At 41.2% G+C, this 21,448-nt stretch overlaps 1 protein-coding gene across 1 annotated transcript; it reads left to right on the forward strand.

Annotated features, from left to right (window-relative positions):
* The first annotated feature begins 294 nt into the window (after nucleotides 1-294).
* Nucleotides 295-15,429, forward strand: LOC112458875. Its single transcript, XM_025022694.1, has 9 exons — nucleotides 295-345; nucleotides 4,318-4,519; nucleotides 8,150-8,378; nucleotides 8,842-8,916; nucleotides 11,030-11,180; nucleotides 13,260-13,349; nucleotides 13,771-13,854; nucleotides 14,446-14,481; nucleotides 15,268-15,429. Exons 2-9 carry the CDS (start codon nucleotides 4,330-4,332, stop codon nucleotides 15,427-15,429), a joined length of 1,017 nt encoding a protein of 338 aa, XP_024878462.1. The 5' UTR covers nucleotides 295-345; nucleotides 4,318-4,329.
* The last annotated feature ends 6,019 nt before the right edge of the window (nucleotides 15,430-21,448 follow it).

The following is a 21,448-nucleotide window of genomic DNA, read 5'->3' on the forward strand; positions in this document are numbered from 1 at the left end:
TCGAATCGAACGGCTTTGAATCGAACACACGTTTGAAATTTAAGCCGAGCATAAATTCCGAGGAAAGCTCTCTGTTGCGGGTATCGGGGTGTTGCATAAATCAGGCGGGGATTCGCGGAACGAGTAGGTAGTAAAGTTCGCGCGAAGTGCACGATCGGCACACAAGTCGGATATTATTCATTGACCCGCCATGACCCCGACACTGTCATCGTTTCTACCTAGTTATCCCTTTATTATTTCTCGCTCCCGCTATACTTTTTAATTTTGACATATGTTTTTCTCTCTCTCTTACAGATATTCGGCGCGTGTACGAACTACGACTCGACATGCCACACCTTCTGTAAGGTAAGATATGGATCATTTTTCATCATAATCAGCTGACGCAATTCTCCTAATCCTGGCAGAACTGAGGGAGGCAAAAGAAATGGAAAATGTCTTCTTTGACTATTAATTTTTTATTCGACTTTTACTGCGACTTTCTCGAGATGCATTAACGCATTAAGTTTTTTTTTAGTAATTTTAATTGTATTAAAATATTTTTTCTATAAATGCTCCATTGTTGTTTCGACACTAATATAGTTTTATACAATATTTCAAAAATTATTCTGCTAGTTACGTGATTTTCTCATTTGAATTTACTATAGTTTGTAGCTTAGAACTTACTTAGCTCTGCTATGAGTGAAAGATACATATCTCTATAAAATCGTACGTTGCCGTAATAACAGCGTCTTCCTGGCGTAGTCATTTGACGGTTTATCGGGCGATCATCGGGCGAGATTTATGGCCAAGCATTTAGCGAAGGCTCGGCAACATTTTTCCAATTACGGGAAACAAAGGTACGCGGCAACTTTTGCAGAAGAGTTCGCATTGTTCTACTCCGAAATGCACGCGAAACGCATCGTGGCATAAGAGCGATGTTATTTCGCATTTCATTGCTTCTATAGATGCCATCGCGATGGGATAGAGAGAAAGAGAGAGAGGTGGATCGATGGTTCGTCGTCGCGGATGGTCGCCCGACTGTAATTGTTCCGGGAAACCGGAAGCGCGTAATTACGCTACGTATCGTATGGAAAATTGTGCGCCGTCGTTCGACGGCTTTTGCATGCATTCCGGGATGCGTGCGCCGCCCAGCTTTTGCAGCAATTCCAGCCGCATCCGTGTTGCACGGACAATTGAAAGTGCGCAAACATTTTCAATGTTTACGAGATAAAAGTAGTTAGTTACTCGTGATTAGCGTCTATAATATAGTCGACGTTTGATACGAAGGTGTGGAATTTCGCAACGTAGGATAAAAATAACCTGTTTCTTAAAATATACGTAATACGTGAAAGTCAAACATATTCTTTATATCTACACTGAGAAAAAAAATTTCTGCATTTTAGTAACTATTAGTTTGCATTTAACTGTGACTCCATTTATTGAAATGAAGAAAATTTTTTTTTAGTATATGTATTCACTGAAAAAAATATACTAATAAAAGGGAAAATTTAATTTTTTTTTTTAACCAATATTTACTAAAATGCAGAACATTTTTTCTCAGTGTACGTAAAAATCAAACCTCTTTATATCTACGTAAAAGTCAAACATTCCCTTTATATCTCTAAATAAACAAAATATATCTTATCTGTACGTTCTTCTCTCGGCTAAGATTATCGTATCTTTTAAATACAGAAATTCAAAAATTTTATAAATATACAAACTTAAATTTATCCAAGCAACATTCTTATAATATTATATTACTTTTAATTTATGTAATAATTTTGATAACAAAAATTGTCGTGTATGTCACTGATCGACAAATCTCGGCAAGCTCGATCAAACGAGTTAACATTAGAAAAGAAGTTTAATGAGATTGAAAGGTGATTTAACGAGTGTGAAAGGTGGATATGACATATATATAGCATTAGTGGATGTGACATTAGCATTAGTGGGTCTGTATGCTCACTTGTTGCAAAGTTAGCCGACGATCTTTGGAATGAGGCACGTAGATATCCGTTCCAACTCGTTTAACGTATATGAACTTTTCTCAAAAGATCTCTCGGTGGTTCCTTTAGTGAAATTTCGCCGGCTGCATTCTCGAGCGCGACATTTGCGAAAACGGGCGCCATAAATGCGCGGTGTTCGATAGTAATTCCGGGTAAGCGCACGTCATTCCAGAAACCGCGTCAAGGCCGTGGCTGTTCCTATCGATAAAACTATTTCACGAGCAACGAGGCTATCAATTCCCACGATCGACGTATTCCGAATTCGCGATATAACTCGAAATCCAATAGTTTTCACACTACATTTAGCATCGAGCCGGTCAAGCGTAATTTAACTTTTATTTGATACGTTAAACACGGTATTATAAACGAAACTGTAAATAGAAATGTTGATTTTTTTATTATTATCAGGCCAGAATTAAGCATAATTAAATTAGTATAATTATTAAATAGCAAAATTTGCGATTTACGCTTACAGTCTTTAAATAATTAATAATTATGATTAATAATAGAAATAAGCGGAGCGAAAATAATTATCGGTCGTGATTTATTTCATCGTTCCAGTCAGCAATCAGAAAATAATTGCGCTTTTGATTATGATTGATGCAACAAATTAGCGGTACGTTAAAGAGAGATACCAATGCCTTTTTATGCAATCCATACGTTAATCCAAGCTTATACAAATGTGTAAACTCATTAATTAATGTGAAAAATAATTTTCAATTAATTATACCAAAGATAATGAGGAAACACCTAATTACTGAACGACAAACCAATCAATCTCCGCACCATCGAAACCCGTGCGGAGATTTTAGGCTCTTTCGGCTACCATTCTGAATTACTCGAAATTTAAAATGACGAAGAGATGGCGGAATAAATTCTCCCGCGGCTATTCGCGCGCGTATTTTTGACGACATCGCACTTTAACATACCACCGTCGCGTAACTAACGGCGACACGGCGGGCTTAATAAGAACCGGCAGCGCTAATTCTCCGGCGGGCTTCCCCACGTTCTCTCCCGGCGCGGCGCAGCGTGGCGGTGGTGCGGAGCGGAGCCCAGCTCGCCGTCATCCTCGTCAGCTGTGCGAAGGTCAGGGTCGCGCGCACGCCAGCCGAGAGGGTGCAATCGATGCACCGTCCGCTCCGCCGTCGCTCCGCGCATCCCCTCGCCGGATGCAGTTGCCATGGAGACCGTCTCTCCTGACCCCCATTGCCTGGAGGAGAGCGAAGAGCGGCAGGCGGCCCGTTGACGCACGGAGAAGGGACCCGGGGATCGAGTATCAATCCTGTATACGGTCGCGGAGTGGCGCGAGCGAGTGACGAAGGCGCGTTTAATGCATTCCGCGTTTCTTCTCTCGCTCTCCTTCCCTTCTTTGCGATTCGTTAAAGGCGACATTCCGCCGCGAGGAATCTTTTCCGCGTGCCTGCCCCGTGTCCGGAACGCGCCGATCCTCTTTGGGAAAGAGACGCTCGGGAAACTTAATCTCTTTGCGCGCTGTGAAGAATATTCGCGCGTCCCCTCGTGCAATTGTGTCCCCTCGGTGAGAGAGTCTCTGTGAGTTGTTCATTTGGTGCCGCGTCTTATGCGATAATAGACACCCGTGGGCAAATAGTGCGTAATAAAATCACATGAAGCAACGCGAGAAAATATAATATAATTGAAACGTGTATTATAATATTTTAAACCGCTACATATCGATGTCACTTTAAATTTAAATTTAAATAAAATTGATCATAAAATATGCTTAAAATTATCTCAGTTAATCAAATGTTGATTGATACCGTTGTTTAATCAATTCAATCACATGGTAATGATAAATAATTGACTCCTGTAAAATTACATAACAACAATCATTTCACTAACTGCTCTCTGTGACTCGAAATATTCCCTCAAACAATAAGTATGTAAAAAGTTTCCTCCTCAAACATTATTAGAATCAATCGATTTTTTTAATCAATTGTCACAGAAATAAATTATGATCCTCTAATCAAGGCGCATTATTTGCGCCAAATTAAGTTGCGCAAGGTCGTTCCGAGAGAGAGACGAAAGTAAGGTCAGCTGATAGAAATCAATATTCCCCGAATCTCGTCCGCGCAACCCAGCCCCTCACGAAGACCACACCTTCGCTTTTAATTTCGTTCCGCGCTTATTAAACGGCCAGGCGTGGAGAAGCAAAGTATTTTAACGTCGCGTTAGACATCACGTCCGGGAATTCGAGGCGGGAAAGATGGACGGCTGGAAGAGTTGGAAAAGGTCGGAGAGCTCGTTTCTCGCGGCATGGTACCAGCGCGTGAGAGAGTCCTACGTCGCAGTTTGGTTCTTCGGGGTGTTTCAGAGCAGCGGAACAATGTCGACGAGCACCGCCCTCGGTGGCGGTGGCGGAGGCGTTGGCGGTGCCCTCAGCCTGATGGGTTGCGTGAGGGAGGCCTCGCCGCCCCCTCAGAACCACCATCAGCACCATCATCATCAGCAGCATCGCACTTTCGGCCTCGGCGAGTTCCCGGCGGCCCAGCACAGCGTCGATCCTCTGCCCAAAGGTCAGCATTTGAATATTCTTTTAGCATACTTTGACAGTTCGTATATCCTTGCGAGATGGACGAGAGAGCGTTCTGAGAATATAATCTTTTAGTAGTTATCAATTCGATTACAGAATATAATGAGCATATCGTAATTTTGCAATTTCTTTACGCAAAACTCTAATAATTCTATGTTAATATGTCGATCTTGCGGTTTTACCTCTCTTTTTTAGTTTTGCAAGCAATTACGTGATTATCGGTGTTAATATGTAATATTTTATTGATTTTTCATGAGGTTACGAGGACATCTGCTTACAATATCATTCATATAACGCATGCATCATTATCGATACTATTATTCACTAACAATGAGATATACATATGTATTAATTGTTAGAATATTAACAATAGGATAGATTAATATAAGATTTGATGATTACCGAGCGCATTTTCCAACTATTCGTTGCATTATTTAAATAGAATGAATTTCCCTGGGAATTGTTCTCTGTTAAATTTTAGATGATAGTAGAAATTAGATAGTAGATACACAGGTACAACGCTGGCGGCGACGGTCTAGACACGCCGTCGGAAAAACTGTATTTTCTCCTCCGAGAATCGGATTCTCGGGGTCGCGTTCGTTCGGGATACGCGAATTCCTTAGACGCGTATTACTCCGAGGCAAGTCGCGAGTAAACGAGGCGTATGATGAAACATATGGATTTCGTCGAACGCCACGTTTGCGCGAAATGTCGATTTCCTATTAAAAAAAAACCACGACGCATTGCGACAATTCAATAACAGAATTATTCTCTTAATTCAGCAGTTATTCGTATTTTTTTACGGATGTAGTTCGATCATTTTTACATTTAATAAAAATGAAAATAATAATTACTTTTTATATATTAAAAAAAAAAAATTGAAATATGATTGATTGAAATTTTTTTTATTTATCTTTTTCTTGCCTGAAGTTTAGAATGATTTTTCTTTGGAGGAGATAAATTATTAATTTTGACTCAACGGTTCTCCCAGGTTTACGCCCAAGTTAGCATCGCGTTACGGTATCGTCCGTAATCCGCAAGGCTGTACAAATGCGAGAACGTCCTCCTCGCATCTCGGGCAAGGATGGCGAATCGAGGTCGTCGTTAGCGGTAGTAAGAAGCGCGTACGTTTAATTAGGAGCGGACAGAGATTAAAACGACAATTATGATTACGGTAGGCGGCGAGCTGTGATTTCTTTTTTTCTTCTTTCCTCGTTTTGCGTTACGGTACGCCGTGACTATTGTTCGGAGTAGCCGCGTTATGTGTCATTATGGATGAGTTTCCGGGTCGGAACAACGACCCCCCCCCCCCCCCCCCCCCCCCCATTGGATTAGGTCCCGGCAAATTGCAGAGCTCGGCGACCGCGGGGGCAAATTAACTTGGGAGTTAATTTTTTTTAGACTCGAGGGCATAATTAGCGGGGAAACTTTGTGATTTCTCGGTTAGTTGACATTTGTCATTGCCCTGACCGAAATTTTTTCGTGATTAATACATTAACTTTCGAGAGAACCTAAATGTTAACCTTTCTCGTACAAAATTTAATTTATCTGTCTTGTATTAAATTTCAATTTAAACTCTAATTGAGAAAAGTCCTCGAATATTAATAAAACAATACTCTGCATCGAATAACCGAGATATATTTCATAGAGTTGCTTTTAATCTCGACCGAAATGAGATTTTATAAAACTGTCTATATATAATGTTATAATTTTCCACAGCTCTTTTTATACGACTTTATTATTTTTCATAATTTTATCGTATCGCGTTTGCATTAACACGTTTGACTTTTATACAATATAATTTACACCTCAGATAATCTTGCCTTTGAAGATCCGTCGGTTTTTTCTATTTGAAGAATTTCCGTGGTTGCGGTGCATTATTATTCTTCGATATCGTACAAACAGATGTTCTCGTTACGTGCGATAGACAGCCGTGAGCGAGCGACTGAGGCGTAGCATTATTTTTCGCGCTTCAACGACGCCGGAGCCGTCGTTGAAGCGTGTAAAGTGCGCTCAGAGAGTGTCAAGTACACAGTAAAGATCACTCCCGATCAAGCGTGCATTCCTCTCCCCTTGTCTCGTTAAGGCCGCGTGGGTCGGTATTTGATCGCTGAACGATACGTATAAGCACGGCGGTAGATCGACTTTAAGCTCAGCATCGCGCGGCGTCGAGATGAGATTGTGGTAGATCGACTTTAAGCGCGACGTCATCACGCCGCGTCGAAATTGGGTATGCAACAACGAATCAGGATATGCATTGGCTTTAAATATTGCTTATATTGAATATCGATTCTGCATTGTTGTTACGGAATACGTAAAATTAAATGTGCGGCCAGAATGGGAGAATTATTCGAAGGCCACTATCGTATATATTTATTACAAAAGAGATTTGCGTTCTTATACATTAAAACAGACATAGTATAGACTTTATTTAGGTCATTTGTATTTTGCTGTCGTCGTAACTTTGTTGGAACCTTGTTTTTCGTATATCGATAATTTCGAGAAGTTTTTTTTATTTCTTCTCATTTATTTACTCTTCTAACATTAATATAGGTTACGCTTATTTAGTTTTACTAGTTTTATTTTTGTTACTTTTGTTACAATTATTTTACTATATTTCGATTCATCGCGAAGTGCGACGTAAATGTATGTGATGGCTGCCTTAAGTTTTTATTTTCCGGTCTGCCATCTCGTCGAGATTGCCCATCTACCTGCCTGCTAAAAGTCTGAAATCTCGTCTTTATGCATTAACGTCGAAGGCATCGTGAGGTTTCCTCGAGAAACATCGATAGATGCGTCACGTCGAGCGATAAAGTTGAAGTGCTCGTGAGTGACAGGGACAGAGACAGGTCGGAAAAGAGGGGGCAGGAAGAGGGTAAAGGCCATTAGAGAGAGAGATCGAGTACCGGCACTACATTAGGCTCGTGCCTTATAAGGAGAGGCTCTCCCGGCTCACGATATATCGAATCGATATAGAATTATCGAGGGGCCGAGCTTAATCTTATCATGTCACAACCGTCGCCGTGTATTTTGCGTATTTATCCGTGAAATCAGTCAGGTGTATATGTGCAATAGGTGTAAACGGAATTCTATACGCGAATTCTAGTTCTAGGATCCATGTAGGATGCCTCCTCTCGACTCGCTCGTAGATTTCCTCGGTAAATATCGCCCGACCATCGTGCATCTCGCAAAGATCTCAAAATTGTTATTTTCAGTGATAATAACACAAATGTGTGGCACGCATTTCGCTAAATATTTAGAATTTAATTAATGAATATTAGAAGTTATATTTGTATAATCGTATGTTGTCACTTGGTTCGTAATATATTTCTACTTTTTAATTATTGTAGTGTTATCTCAACCTCTTCTGAGATGAATTTTTAATAGTTAGAAAGAAGTGAAGATTTAATTTTTTATTTAATTATATTTTGCTTAATTTAAATTCATAGGAATTAAAGAGAAAATAATGAAAAAAAGTTGAAAATACTGTGGTGAATATTGTTCGTTTTGTCAAGAATGTTAGAATTAAAAAAGGACTGATTGTGTTCATATATGTATATAAGTGTTCTTGAAGAGAATTTAACCGAACACTTCGCATGCCTCTCGCTTGCAGAACCAAAGAAGCGCCGTTTTCATCCTCTGCGCGGTCTCCGGAAGATCTTCCGGCGAAAGAGTCGCGGTGCCGCCGATGCACGGTCCGTCTCCAATTCTGCCGATCGGGATGCCGAATTGGCGCGCCTCCCACGGGAGGAGATCACGATGAGGCATCCTGCGGGACGCCCCGAGGAAGCCCGTAGCAGGAGCGCCAGCGAGCTCCTCACCGACTCCTGCGATCGGGAAAGGTAAGGAAACATCTCTCTATATTTTATTATCAATCTCGGAAATAATTTTTTTTTTAAAGTGTACTTAAAATAATGAATACAAAAATCGGCAATCTAAAAGATCGATTTTACGCGTATATAAGAATCTATCTATATTTTATATATATTCACTGATATTATTATTTTTTAAAAATAATTTTCGAAAAATTTAAAAATAAATGCGGCTCGTAATCGTTTCTATATCTTAGAAATTACTATCTAAAATTGATTATATAAAGTTAATTGATACAATGATAGCTTGGGTTTACGCAAGATATGTAATATCTTGAATTTTTAAAAAATTGCTTCCTTGTAAGATAAAGATTACTTCAAGTACACGCGAAATATTTATGCAGATCTTTCTTAGCAGATTTGCGATATCAGAGCATTGTAGTATTCATCGATTTGTTAATGTTTGCAACAATACCATGTTAAATCTTTTCAGTGGACGACTGCACGTCCGATCGTCAAAAAGATGCAAATTCATCGCGTCTTTCAAGACTCGCGGATCGTTTAAACAGTAAATATCACGAAATTTATCTCGGCGCCAGTAGGTCACTGAGTTATATGGCAGTCGCTTTACTTACGGAGAACCTAATTATCATCTCCGAAAACAATTTCCTAACGGCAAACGTAGATAATAGCGCTATAGTCATGTTACCAAAATATCAACTATTGATAACTAGCTATTTCCTGTAATGTCTAACGAAAGAATTAAAAATAGAAGAGCCGTGGAGTAACACTGACCTTGTTCAAATATGAAAATCTAAATCTACATTTTAAAGTAGTTTTATCACAAGAACTTATAGACTTGATTAAAATGTAGGTAACCGCCAATTACTGTTGTTGTTTCTAACAAAAGTTCTCTCTTGAATTCCTATTTATAATTCAATTTTACCTTTAGCTTTATTTTACCTTTCAACTCTGATAGTTTTTGTCTAAAAATAACACTACTAGTAGCAAAAATAGAGATCTCTTCTTTTTTTTAAACGGATGTAAAATGCTTTTATAGCCTTTTTGAAGCGCGAATCGAACCGCGAGCGTGTTCGGCTCGTTATCAATTTACGATCCTTGGCCTCGTTTTCTCGTTCAGCTTTTATTTTTGTCCTCGTAGTACCTCGTAGTAGCTGCTTACCTCGTACACGCAGAAAATTTTTCTCGAATAATGTAGAATACTCATAATAAAATTTACTAGATTTGCTAGGTACCGGTAAGATATACGCGTATTCAACCGGAAATTAATATATGACAATAGAAAAGTAATAGTTTGATCAGATACATCTTGTAACCTAAAGGTAAATAAATTTGCCATACTAACAAGGAAATATGAGAACAGTAAAATAAGTCCCATACTAGTATGTGTATATTCGACGTTGTAGCTTGAATTGCCAACATCACATGTCTTGGATTGAGCGTTGTTTTTTAAGACAGTATAGGAAAAATATAATCTAGAATGGTACCTATTGTGAACTGTATAGAAATATTCGTTGCGTATCTGGCAATAGTCTATGTTCTTCATAGAAATGCGATAGTAACCGCGATCGTGGACGACGGAAGGCGCGCGGCGCGAGCGGCAACGTGGGCTCGCGCGGCGAGAGGATTCGGCTCGCGCCCGCTACGCGGCGCATCGCCGGTACATTCTCGCGTGATTAAAATTCAACATCGACCTTTATATCTAGGGCAGCTCGGCAGGGTCCTTACAGCGTTCTTAAGTTCGCACGTGGCGGACAGGTGACCGCCACAGCCTATAACGGCAACTTATTCAACTTATGTTTTTTGACATGACTGCAACAGACATGTTTTTTGTTCATCAGCGATATTCGGAATAAGACACAATCGGACAAGATATAATTGAATCATTCGTCTTTAAATTAACATAGTAAAACGCGCTCTCGAAAGTCCCATACTTGATGGAAATATTTACTTCTGCGTATAGTTTTATTTTTTGCTCTCTAAATTTTCCTATACTTTCTTGAAATATTTTGCATACCTAGCCGTGCAAGATTAGTATGGTATTTACTTTGTTCGTGTATACTTGTATTTACGAGAAAAATTTTCTGCGTGTAGTAGCACGAAACTTGAGGGCGTTTTGCGTGCTCTGCATGATTTACGTGGGTCGATATGCATCGTCGTATTGTATAACGGCGACGCGGTTTGCTTTCGTTCGAGCGATAGCGCACATTACAGAAAGGCCGCATAATTATCTGTCGTTGTTGACGTGTGTCATTCCTGGCAGATAACTCATCGCCTTATAATTACGAGTATTAATAGCATCGAGTAAATTTTACGTTAAACGATATGCGCATATACTTTTTCTCTTTGCAATGAATATAGGATTATAGAACGACAATATTATCACAGAAGGAGAGGATAACATTTTTTTGCATATTATAGATTATTATTTTATTTTATTTAATTACTTATTTATGCGATATATTTTCTTGCACAGTTGTATATATTTTTGGACACACGTACTTACATGAGTTTTGTTTCCTTTCAATTTGAATAATTCGATTTAATAATGTGACACGAAATTTCTATTTTTAAATGAAATGCCATCAGGGAAGTTCGAGATAAGAGGATCTCTTGTAACATACTTTATTGAACGCGTCGTTGTCTCTCTGCCCTTTTAGCGTATTCCTCCGACGAGGCGGGGTAGAGGATAGTTTCGTCAAGTTACGAGGAGGCGCCGGCAAATTGTCAGTGTCCCACGATAGCGTTTTCCCGGGAGAAGTTCCTCACACTCGGCCTCTCTCCTCGCTGGCCAGCCTGGCGACGCTCGAGGTCAGTATTTATTCTCGTATTCAGATGTCACAGATGTTCTGTAAAACGTTCGAACTGCTTTTAACGTATTTCTCAGGGGACTGGTCACGAAGGACCGGTAGATTATTTAAGTCCAAGCTAAGACACATGGAAATCTGCTAAAGAAATATTGAAGATAAGATTTCCCAAACTTGCATAAAATTATGAAGAAAGAAAGAAATGTTTATAATTTTTAAGAAAACTTGGGTATGCTAAGAACTGGTAGATTATTTAAGTCCAAGTCTTGAGACACATGGAAATCTGCTAAAGAAATATTGAAGATAAAATTTTCCAAACTTGCACAAAATTTAAAGAAAAAGAAACGTTTATTTTTTTTTAATTTCTAAGTAAATATGCGGTATGTTAATAGTTCGCTCATTTATGTTACAATCGCTATATAAAAGATAAAGTATCGAAGCGTTAGTAAAATTAATATTTAGTGGCGTTATTTTCTGTGCGTTTGAAAGATTGATGCAACATTCACGCAATTATTCGCTAGGCGGACGCTCGTAAAGTTTTCCTTTCCACCGGCCGGTGAAACTCCCGGCGACATTCGAATTATCCGTAAGAGCCGTTATAATCGTGACGCAAGTATACGTACGGTCGTGTGTGTAGTTTACATATCCGCGAATTACATACGCGAGTGCGCCGGGGATTCGCGAGTCGTGTGCTCGCCACTGCGTGAAGCGTGAACGGCTGCAAAAACGGCCGATGCTTCACGTCTCATCTCGCGGTCATCGGGAGATCCGCCGAGGTATTCTAAGCACGCGCGAATCGAGCCTATACGCGATTACACATGTCCGCGATCGGCTCGTGACTTGTCTTCCAATCTTTGCGGCGCGCGGCGCGGCGAAGAATCGCGGCGCACTCGCACTCGCGTTACTCCGGGTAAACCGATCACCGTTACCGGTATAGGTAACGTTGCATAAATGACGATGCGCCGCGAGCGTAATTAACGAACAAGGCTGCTAATTAACCGGCGCGGCGGGCGGCCGATGTTCTGTATTTCCTCGAACAAATGCGCGACTTACTTTTTCTTTCTCTCGTCGCACACCGTTACTCTTTCGTTATTCTTCCTTTCGCGCGACCGTAGATCGTTATCTCCGTCTTTTTCGTCGCTTCCGTCCATTTTACTGCCACTCTGGCACGTATCGTTTATGACGAAAGTAATAACAGTTATTTTAAGGAGCGAATTTTTAAAGTTAAAATAGTAATTTAACGATTTGTTTTTAATTATATTTTATCCATTGCATTCAATTTAAATTCATGGCGATTAAATAAAGAAGAAAAGAATGACAAAAATTGAAAACACTAGCTGGTGAATTATTGTTCATTGTTTTTTGTCAGCAATATTAGAATCTAAAAAGAAAATAAATATGTATATACGTGCCAGTATTCCTAAAAAGATTATCAATATTACGTTCATTGCAGCACTCGAAAATAGCACAGTAATATTAGTAGTGATATATTATTGTGATAAGAATTATTTAATTAATCGACCTACAGCTCGCGACGAATATTAATTCGATTAAAACAAGCAATAATTTACAAATAATAATTTACAAAGCGCACTCCATATCGAAATATATATGCCAATAAATTATATTTTATGCTTCGATTAGAATAAGAGGTATAATTACACTTTATCTATATATTTTTATTAATAGTAGGCGATATATGCATTAATTCGATTTTCTGGGAACGTAATATTTGTAAGGATAGAATTTTTTCACTTCTCGCTTTCGCAAACTTATATATTCCGGCAAATTATATCGTGCATCTCGATTAGAACGGCGATAATGATAGCCCGAGCGCGTCTCCCGCGACGGCCGCAATTATCACGAATTGATAATTATTTGATGGTTCATGTCAGAATGCCACGCGATATGTGGGACGATCCTTTCCATCCTTTCTATTTTCGAGAGAAAAATGAGAAGCGCGTTCCGTCCTGATACTTGAGGAAAGTCGCGAATAGTTTTCACGTTCGTGGAAAACCCAAAACCCCGCGAGGGACTCGAAGGTTTCACTTTGCGTGAACGCTTCTTCGTCTCTGTTTTCCAGCGGAGGCCGGCCAGGAAGAGTAACGAGATCATCGAGCACAAGGAGTACAATCATCATCACGTCGCACAAAGGCACCGGATATCCCTTCGGGTAATTCGCGGAAGCTTTTAACATACTTTTAAGGCTCGTAAATCGACGCGTTATACAAGTCGAGGCCGGCACTTTTAGCGATAAACATTTCGCGCGAAACGCGCGCAATAATCTTTATCGCCGTATTTCTCTGTGTCGGAAATATATTTTTCCCCCCTTTTTCGCGACGTTAAAATGTCGCCTTCTATACGCCTGACGCACATAATGACGAAGATAAAATTCGCGTTCTGCAATACGGCGAGAATATTTCGCTTTCAAGTGTAAATTAATGAGTGAAAAAAAAAAGATGAAAAGTATAAGAAGCCCGTCCTCTCGAAAAATAAGATTTCTGCGTCAGATAAAGTTTCTGCAAATGACACAGCACCGCAACACACCGCGCGCATATATAATTATTGACCGCCACCTTATCGTTCGTTCGTAGGTACTCGAGCAAATAAAAACGGTCATAGAGAACCGGAACCAACTGGCCTCGGCGACCTCGCCGGATACGGCCAGTATAGCGCACGTAAGTATTTTGGCGAACGAATTAATTCGTCCAGATCTCGAAAGGGCAAACGACAACTTTCGGTCAGTCGATCTCCCGAAACGCGAGTGTGTGATTATCCGGTCCGCAAACCTTTCACTTAAATAAAAAAAATTTTACCTGCAGTGTTTGCATTTAATAGATTCCATAGGTGGGTTATTAAAAAATTAAATATTTATTGTGTATACTAAATTACAAAATTGGTCGTCTTATCAATTGTTACGCAACGTGGTCCGCGCTGTTGCCTTACTTGCAGCCGAATGCCTTATTCGTCGTAATTAAATTTTGCACCGTAAAATTTAGTGAGTTAAAGTTAATTTACATTTTTCAATTCGAGTTAATTTTTTCACTTTTGCGCACGAGCGGCGCGAAATTTTTTCAAGACGCGCGTGCGGGGCCGAAGGAAAGCTGGGCCGCTCTTCTTTTAATAAAGACAGAAAGCCAGGCAGAGCGATAGGCTCCTCTCCGCGCCGCGGCTAATTACCGGCGCGTTTCACCCATTTTTTTCCTAATACGTTACATACACGCGGCGCGCATACACAAGTGACGTCACGTTTCGCTTTTGCGTTTCAGGCTGCCGGCGAGCGGTATCAGCAGGAAACCACCGAGGTGAGATAAAGTGCGCGACGAGCGTTACTTTTTACTCTCGCGGCGTATTGGCGTCCGCGCGCGCTGTGTCGGCCGCAGTTTCGATCCGCGACGCGGCCGTCCGGTATCGCTCGCCGATAGCGCGGCTATATAAGACGGTGGCAAACCGATCGCGGTAGCCTCGACCGATTTTTTTTTTTTATGTCGCTGTCTCGCGTGGTCTCGCGTGTTCCGCGCCGCGCGTCTCTCATCTCCGCGATCCTTCGATTTATTTTTTCGTGAGATGACATAACGGCGATCTGTCGAAATCGCGCGCGACAGAGTGTACACGTGTACAAGTGTGTTAAGTGCGCGATCTGTCTCCGAAAATGAGCAACGATGCGGCACGCCGGAAACCTGTGCGACGGATGCTCAATAGAGTCCTGCTCGTGTCCTCAATCGTGTCAGCCTTCAGGGCTAGAATCGGGGTAAGAGGAGGGAGGAGAGGACAGAGGAGGAATCTCCTCGTCTCCTCTCATTACTCCGAGTTAATGTAAACTTTCTCCGTCGGCCGCTCGGGGAAAAAAAAAGAACGCGATCTCGTCGAGGTGACAGCCTGTCATCGACTTTCCTTCCTTACGTCACACTCGCGCTCGGCCTGTGTCTCTCTCCGGCTAGATACATGTACATATTTGAGTATTCGTAATCCGCGAACGTTATCTCGCCGGAAGACTCGCGTCGAGACCGCTCGTCGGGATCGAATATTTCGCGTATTGTGTTCCAGAATCGTCTCGTAATCGAATTAATCGGGTCGTTTTCCATTTTTAGAATCGCTTCGCCGTGTTCGAGAGACATGGGGAGAGGAGCGGCGCGGAGGAGAGCCAGCATGCGAAGGTGAGTGCACGATCTGAAGAATATATCATTCATATATACGGTGTATACATGCATTCTACCGGTTTCGCCACTCGTCCCGGCACCACCGCGTGCTGAGAAAAGAGAAAAGCGTATCCTTCCTCCTCCCCGAAATACCGCGCTAATCAGACACTGCCGTAAATCAACCGGCGAATTTCTGCAACAGGTGGCGAATGGCGAATCCGATAGAGAGAGGGAGCGAGAGAGACAGAGGAGCCCGTTAAAATCTCGTCTCTCTCGCTATTAGATAACCCCTTTGTATGCGCGCTGCCAACGAATCGCGCGTAACGTGGGAACGATCGCGTTTGTTGACTACGAGATATGAGTCCGTTGTACCGCCGTCGTGCCGCATTATCGTCGTCATCCTCGCGTGCGGGTGACACCGGTACACCGGGCTTTGTAACGGGAACCTCCGACGAGGTCGTCGCACGACCGAAAAAGCTATAACGCCCGCGGTGCGTCTCGGCACCTTTGTTCCATCCACCTGAAACGTATCCGGGTTAGCCTGACCCTCCCCCCCCTGTCATAAAGCACGTCGTCAAAAAGCAACGCGATGGTCGGTGCACCGTGTATATTTATCGTAATTCTCGGAACGTCGAAAATGTGGCCTGCATGCCGTAATCTGTCGCGAGGGGACAAAGATGTGGATGCACCAGCGAAAAATTGCCAACAGGAAGTTCTTTGTGGCCTGCATGCCGCGGATGTTGCTGATATTTCGCATTCATTGTTCAGCAAGACGAACGATAAAACCTGTATTCGTTATACTACGTTGAAAGTTCTTCTCTTAATATTCTCTAACTTATTATTTTTTTGAGATAAATTCGACGTAGCGATTTGCGCTAATCCTTCGCATTGTTTTCTAAACGTTTGGCGCGTCTAATTACGGTCAATAAACCATAATTTTAAAAACTTAGTAATATAAAAAATGATCATTATCTTAGGCAATATTAATAACGTTAAAATTGTAACAGAATAGGTAATGTTGGCACGTTTAATGAAGTTAACATGGTCATTAATGCTCTTGCATTAGTATTAGTATATGAACCTGTTATTGTTATTAATATTTAATATTAGTAATAATCAACTAATTAATTTCGATATTTTAATAATGGTGTTAATGGTTTATTACTATTTCATCGTTACTATATATTTCATCGCATAATTCTCTCCGAGGCGATGCTCTATTTTTCAATGTGGGAGAAAACAAAGCTGATTTATTTATATTCGACGAGTGGAAAATGATAAAACGGGCTGAATAGGGGATGGGGTAGGAGAAGAGTTATTCCGGGGATCTCCGGGTTTGTCACCGCGCGCCTAAACAAGAGATATTTTTGGATCGTGACACATTTATGGAACTTTCGACGCGAAAGCAAGCGTCCCGCGAAATAGTAAAGACAATGAAGACGGGAGGAGGTGGAGAAGGAAGGAGAACGCGAAGCCAAACACAGAGGGAACGCGTCCCGTGTCCCTTTTACGGCGTTCTCCCCGTTGTTTTCCAACTTCTCTTGCCCGCCCGCTACCATTATTTCCTCCGTCCGCACGGTGATGAATCCCCGTCCGCGGCTATTATTGCCGGCTCTTCGTGATGGACGACGACGCTTTAAAACAATATCCTCGGCTCGATACGGGCCGAGTGGCGCTCTCCGCAAAATTCTCGGTTCTTTGTCGCTGCCACTGACTCAGTTTTCAGAGCTATTAAAATACGCGTTTGCGTTATATTGCAGCCTCGTAGCTACAATGGCGCATTGTCGTCGCTGAAAAGTCGATGGGCTTTACGTTTGAAATGAAAGGGAAACTGATTGCAGTGCATGGCCAATTAAATTGTTATCAAAGCGTCACTATTTATAGCCACTATGTAGGTATTTATGAATCCGACGAGTTGAGCAACAGTTTTAAGCGCGAAGTCTTTTAAAGCACAACGATTAAGATATTTTAACGAATATCTTAACGAATATCTTAACAAATATCTTAACAAATATTTTAATGAATATCTTAACGAATATCTTAACGAATAGCATCGCCCAAGATTTTCAGATTGGACACGAAATAAACCAGGGTAACGTCGCCACTATATTTTTTCGACATCGGGACTTGAAAAAGCTGAGGTTCGAATTAAAATCTTAATTAAATCTCGAGTCGAGACTTGAACTGATTTGACGAGCCGAAGGATCGGTAACGTTTTCTTGCACACATGTCTTCCACGTTAGCTCGCTCAATGACGCAAAAGTTAGAGATACGGGGCAATTGTCACAAGGTGGGGGGGGGAGGGGAGGTGGGCAAACGACGTTTCGATAGCGAGTATAGAAACAAGCAGAAGCGCGAGAGACGGCACGTAATAACGGGGGGCACGATACGAAGTTTACTGTTACTTGGCCCGTGGCCTGGCAGCGGCGCATGGATCAACACGCCGAGCGTTTCAATGCTCCTCGCTCGCTGGCTTGCTTTCATCGTCGGACCGACAGGCGATTGGGACGGTATACAATAAATTGTATCCCCCCTGAAAAAAATACCGCTGCGCGGACAGCGAATCCATCAATAGCACAAATTTCATCGACCCATCGATCGTTTATCAATTCGAAGTCGATCCTTCTTGGTAAATCATATACACGAGTTATCATCTCTATATCATTTAATGTTTATGAAAATAATTATTTGGCAAATATCAGCAGATATTATTGCTCGTAGGAGTAAATTTTAATAGACATAGAATAGATACTTAATTTTTATTTTTTATCTTTTTTGAGGTGAAGGGGGGTAATTGCAAACAATTGACCTTTATTAATGCTAATAATTTTTCGAAAAATCGTTCGTGATTTTTGAAAGATCATTGCATCTCGTTTGTTTACATTGCACGTTGTTGAACAATAATCGCCATTATTTACCGTTTAATTGCCACTGTCGGCAGACAGTTCATTGTCAATAAGGAGGTGCAGCATCTGAAACATGCGTCGGTAAAACGACTCAGAATAGCATTATCATTGTAGCGTGCAAATAGAGATGGCGGCACTTGTACGTTTAAATCGCCGCGAAACACAACAGATACAGCATCGTGCTGCAAGAGAGCACTAGCTCACCTTCCATCGCGATTTGCGGCTAATCGCCATTTTGACGCAATAAAATCTCCTTTGGAACGTCATAAATCATAAACCTTTTTGCAAACAATTGACTTACCTCGAAAAATTTTGGCAAAATTATCTTTTTCCTCGCAACAATCGAAATAAAATAATAATGAAAAAAAAAAACAAACAGAAGAAATATAAGTATTACAACTCTTTCGCGATATATCTATGTACCGAACTGATGTTTATAAAAAAAAAGCTTAAACAATTTTAAGAACAATTTTGTTTGCATTAATTCGATTTTTTGCATTAATTATCGATAATCCTTTCTTCACGTTAATGATAATAACAGCAACCTATATTTAACCATCGGACCTTTGATTATAATTAATTTCCTTGATATACGTACGCGTCTTTCTTTCTGCTTCCCCCTATTTGTTAGGCGCAATTTTTAAGAATAAGCGTCTAAATCGACTTTCTAGGAATTACATAAAGCGTCGTAATGTTCGCGACGATGTCCCGCGAACGCACTCGAGCGAGTAAACGCTTGTGCAAGTGGAAAACGGACTGACCGGCCTTTTTAATGTTTTTTTCTTTCTGTTTTCTGCCGTCAATCGATGATCGACGATTACGCGATGCCGCTCTATCGTTATATTTCTTCTTTATTTCGCGACCGCTATTATAGATTTATGTCTCCATCAAGGCGCCCTCCGTCATTCCTCGATTCGACGTTTTCGCGACTGCGACTTTTCTCATGATTCACGACTTCCGGAATATGCTATTAAAATATTGTACCGCAACCCCGAGACCGTTTCATTTTATTTTTGCAACGCTCGACTCGTAATGGCTGAAATCTTTTGTGAACACGTGCCACAAAGGACGCTCCGTTATCGCGTTATAAAAAGTTACCGAGCGACTTCCAAACGCATTTCATTATCACTTGAATAACATTCATGTAAATTTCTTTTTTTTTTTTCTCGAGACGTGTCGCGGATTCCGTCGACACGTCGAGTGCCGAAGTTCGTTGACTCGATGCGTGCAGGTTACCTCGATCCTTTTCCTCGAAGAGAGACTCGAAGATGCCGAATAAACAGACGCGAGGCACGCGTTTAGAAATTTTAATTCAAAATATACCAAATTCTAATTTTATATATTTTGAGATGTAAAATGTAAAATATATAAAATTGACAGAAACGGTTTAGCTTCTTTCGATACACCTGGCAATCTATGTCGAAGAAGCTAAACTATTTCTGTTAGTTATTTACTGGTGAAGAAAAGCTTCTATTTCTATTTCATATATTAAACACGGATATTAAGTCACCCTTGAACACTCGTTGACACAGTTTGGAAGATTATATATGCGTGCAATAATATATATTAATATTATATTATTTTTCACATTTCTCTCTTGACGAGATGTCTAAGAGCATAAATAAATAATTGGGCACTCTTTCCCACAAAGAGTGCTAAGATACAGGCTAACGAAGGCTTAGCTAGACGCGAACACTGTCGCGCCATTCTAAATCCCTTCTGGCAACGATCGAGCAGTGAAGGATCGTTAATCGAATGCGATGAATCATTTCGTCCGGGAGATTTGCAGCTACCTACTAAGTGTCATTTATCTCATTTCGCGGAATGGAAACATCGTCGTGAACCATGTTCGCCAAAAATAGACGTCACCGTGTTTTCATGCCTGCTGTTTCATGCATATTACGGGAACGGTTTTCGGATAATCGATGGGAGATTTATAAGGGTCACGCGGCCTCTAATCGCGCGGCTTTTACGGCTTGACATTTCAGTCGCGATGCGAATCCACTGGACTGTCGGCGTTAAGCCAGTTTGGTATTTGCCTGGCATTTGTTGCATCGCGCGATCTGCCTTCGCGTCGTCACGGCATGCATGCATACCGGCAAGGCCGAGGAATCCTCACAAGTCCTTACGGAGGACTAAATTCCGTAAGGCATTTATCGCTTCTTATATATATATTACTTTATCCCGGTGATCTAAAGTTCGAAGGAAAATCGGACGTCGTCGAAATTATCTTCGTCAGAATAATTTATAATTTAGAAAGTCAAACATCACGTAATTATCTTGCAAGAACAATAATTGAATAAGGGAAAACAGATATGAATGGAAGACTCTTTGGATTATCAGCGATTTATAACCTTTTCTGACGCCAAGTAGCAGTAAAAGCATAATAATTTATTCAACACATGTGAGACAACTTTCTGTGTACATTTTAGCACACCTCATTACCATGCTTCGACATTACGAAATTTATTGCCATTTAATTTTGTAAACGAAAGATACGTTATATTACTTTTCTTCCACCTGCGACAGGAATTCCGCTATATTAGGAATCCGACTCGTTTCAGTAAACTCCATTTTGATAAATCTCACGTCTCGTCCGGTTACGTTCATTTATTCGTTCCGCGACGAGGAAATAAAACATTGTTGAGCAGCGCGGTGCTCGATGATCCGTGCTCTCTCGCGATTGTAAATCGTTGCGCCGCGACAATCGCGAAGCTATACGAAAGGCTCTCGTTTTAATGTCGAGAAAGGAGCAGGAGCGGTTTGTAGGTGAATGGTCGGCGCGGCGAAAAGAAAATAGACCGTTTCGCAGAATAGATATCGACTTGCAACATTAATTGCAACAAGAGTCGCGCGCGTCGTGTAAAACGATCGGCGGCGCTCCATATCGGTTAGCCGGTTGCTAATATTAGCACGCCGCGGCCGGAGGACTTTAAATTTCGTTCGTGCGTAACAAGCGGCAAGAGATACAGCTTTTCTGATAAGCGTGACACGGAAATCGACCGGTTCGAGCTGTTTGGGAAAAAAAAGGAAAAGGAGTCCGTTAACAAATCGCGAACGTTCGGAAGCCGCCAACGCCTAATGACCTAATCGATAACTGCACGGTGGTATAATCGAGTTCCGCGATATTGCGGTACGTTATCTCGTCGTCGAAATTAAATTCAGGACAAAGCACATAAATCTCGTGCGGTAACTCGAGCGCTTCCGAAGGTTCCACGTTGTGCTGG

Source organism: Temnothorax curvispinosus, unplaced genomic scaffold (genome assembly GCF_003070985.1).
Source record: "Temnothorax curvispinosus isolate PA1 unplaced genomic scaffold, ASM307098v1 QBEX01009291.1, whole genome shotgun sequence".
Classification (NCBI taxonomy): Eukaryota; Metazoa; Arthropoda; class Insecta; order Hymenoptera; family Formicidae; genus Temnothorax; species Temnothorax curvispinosus.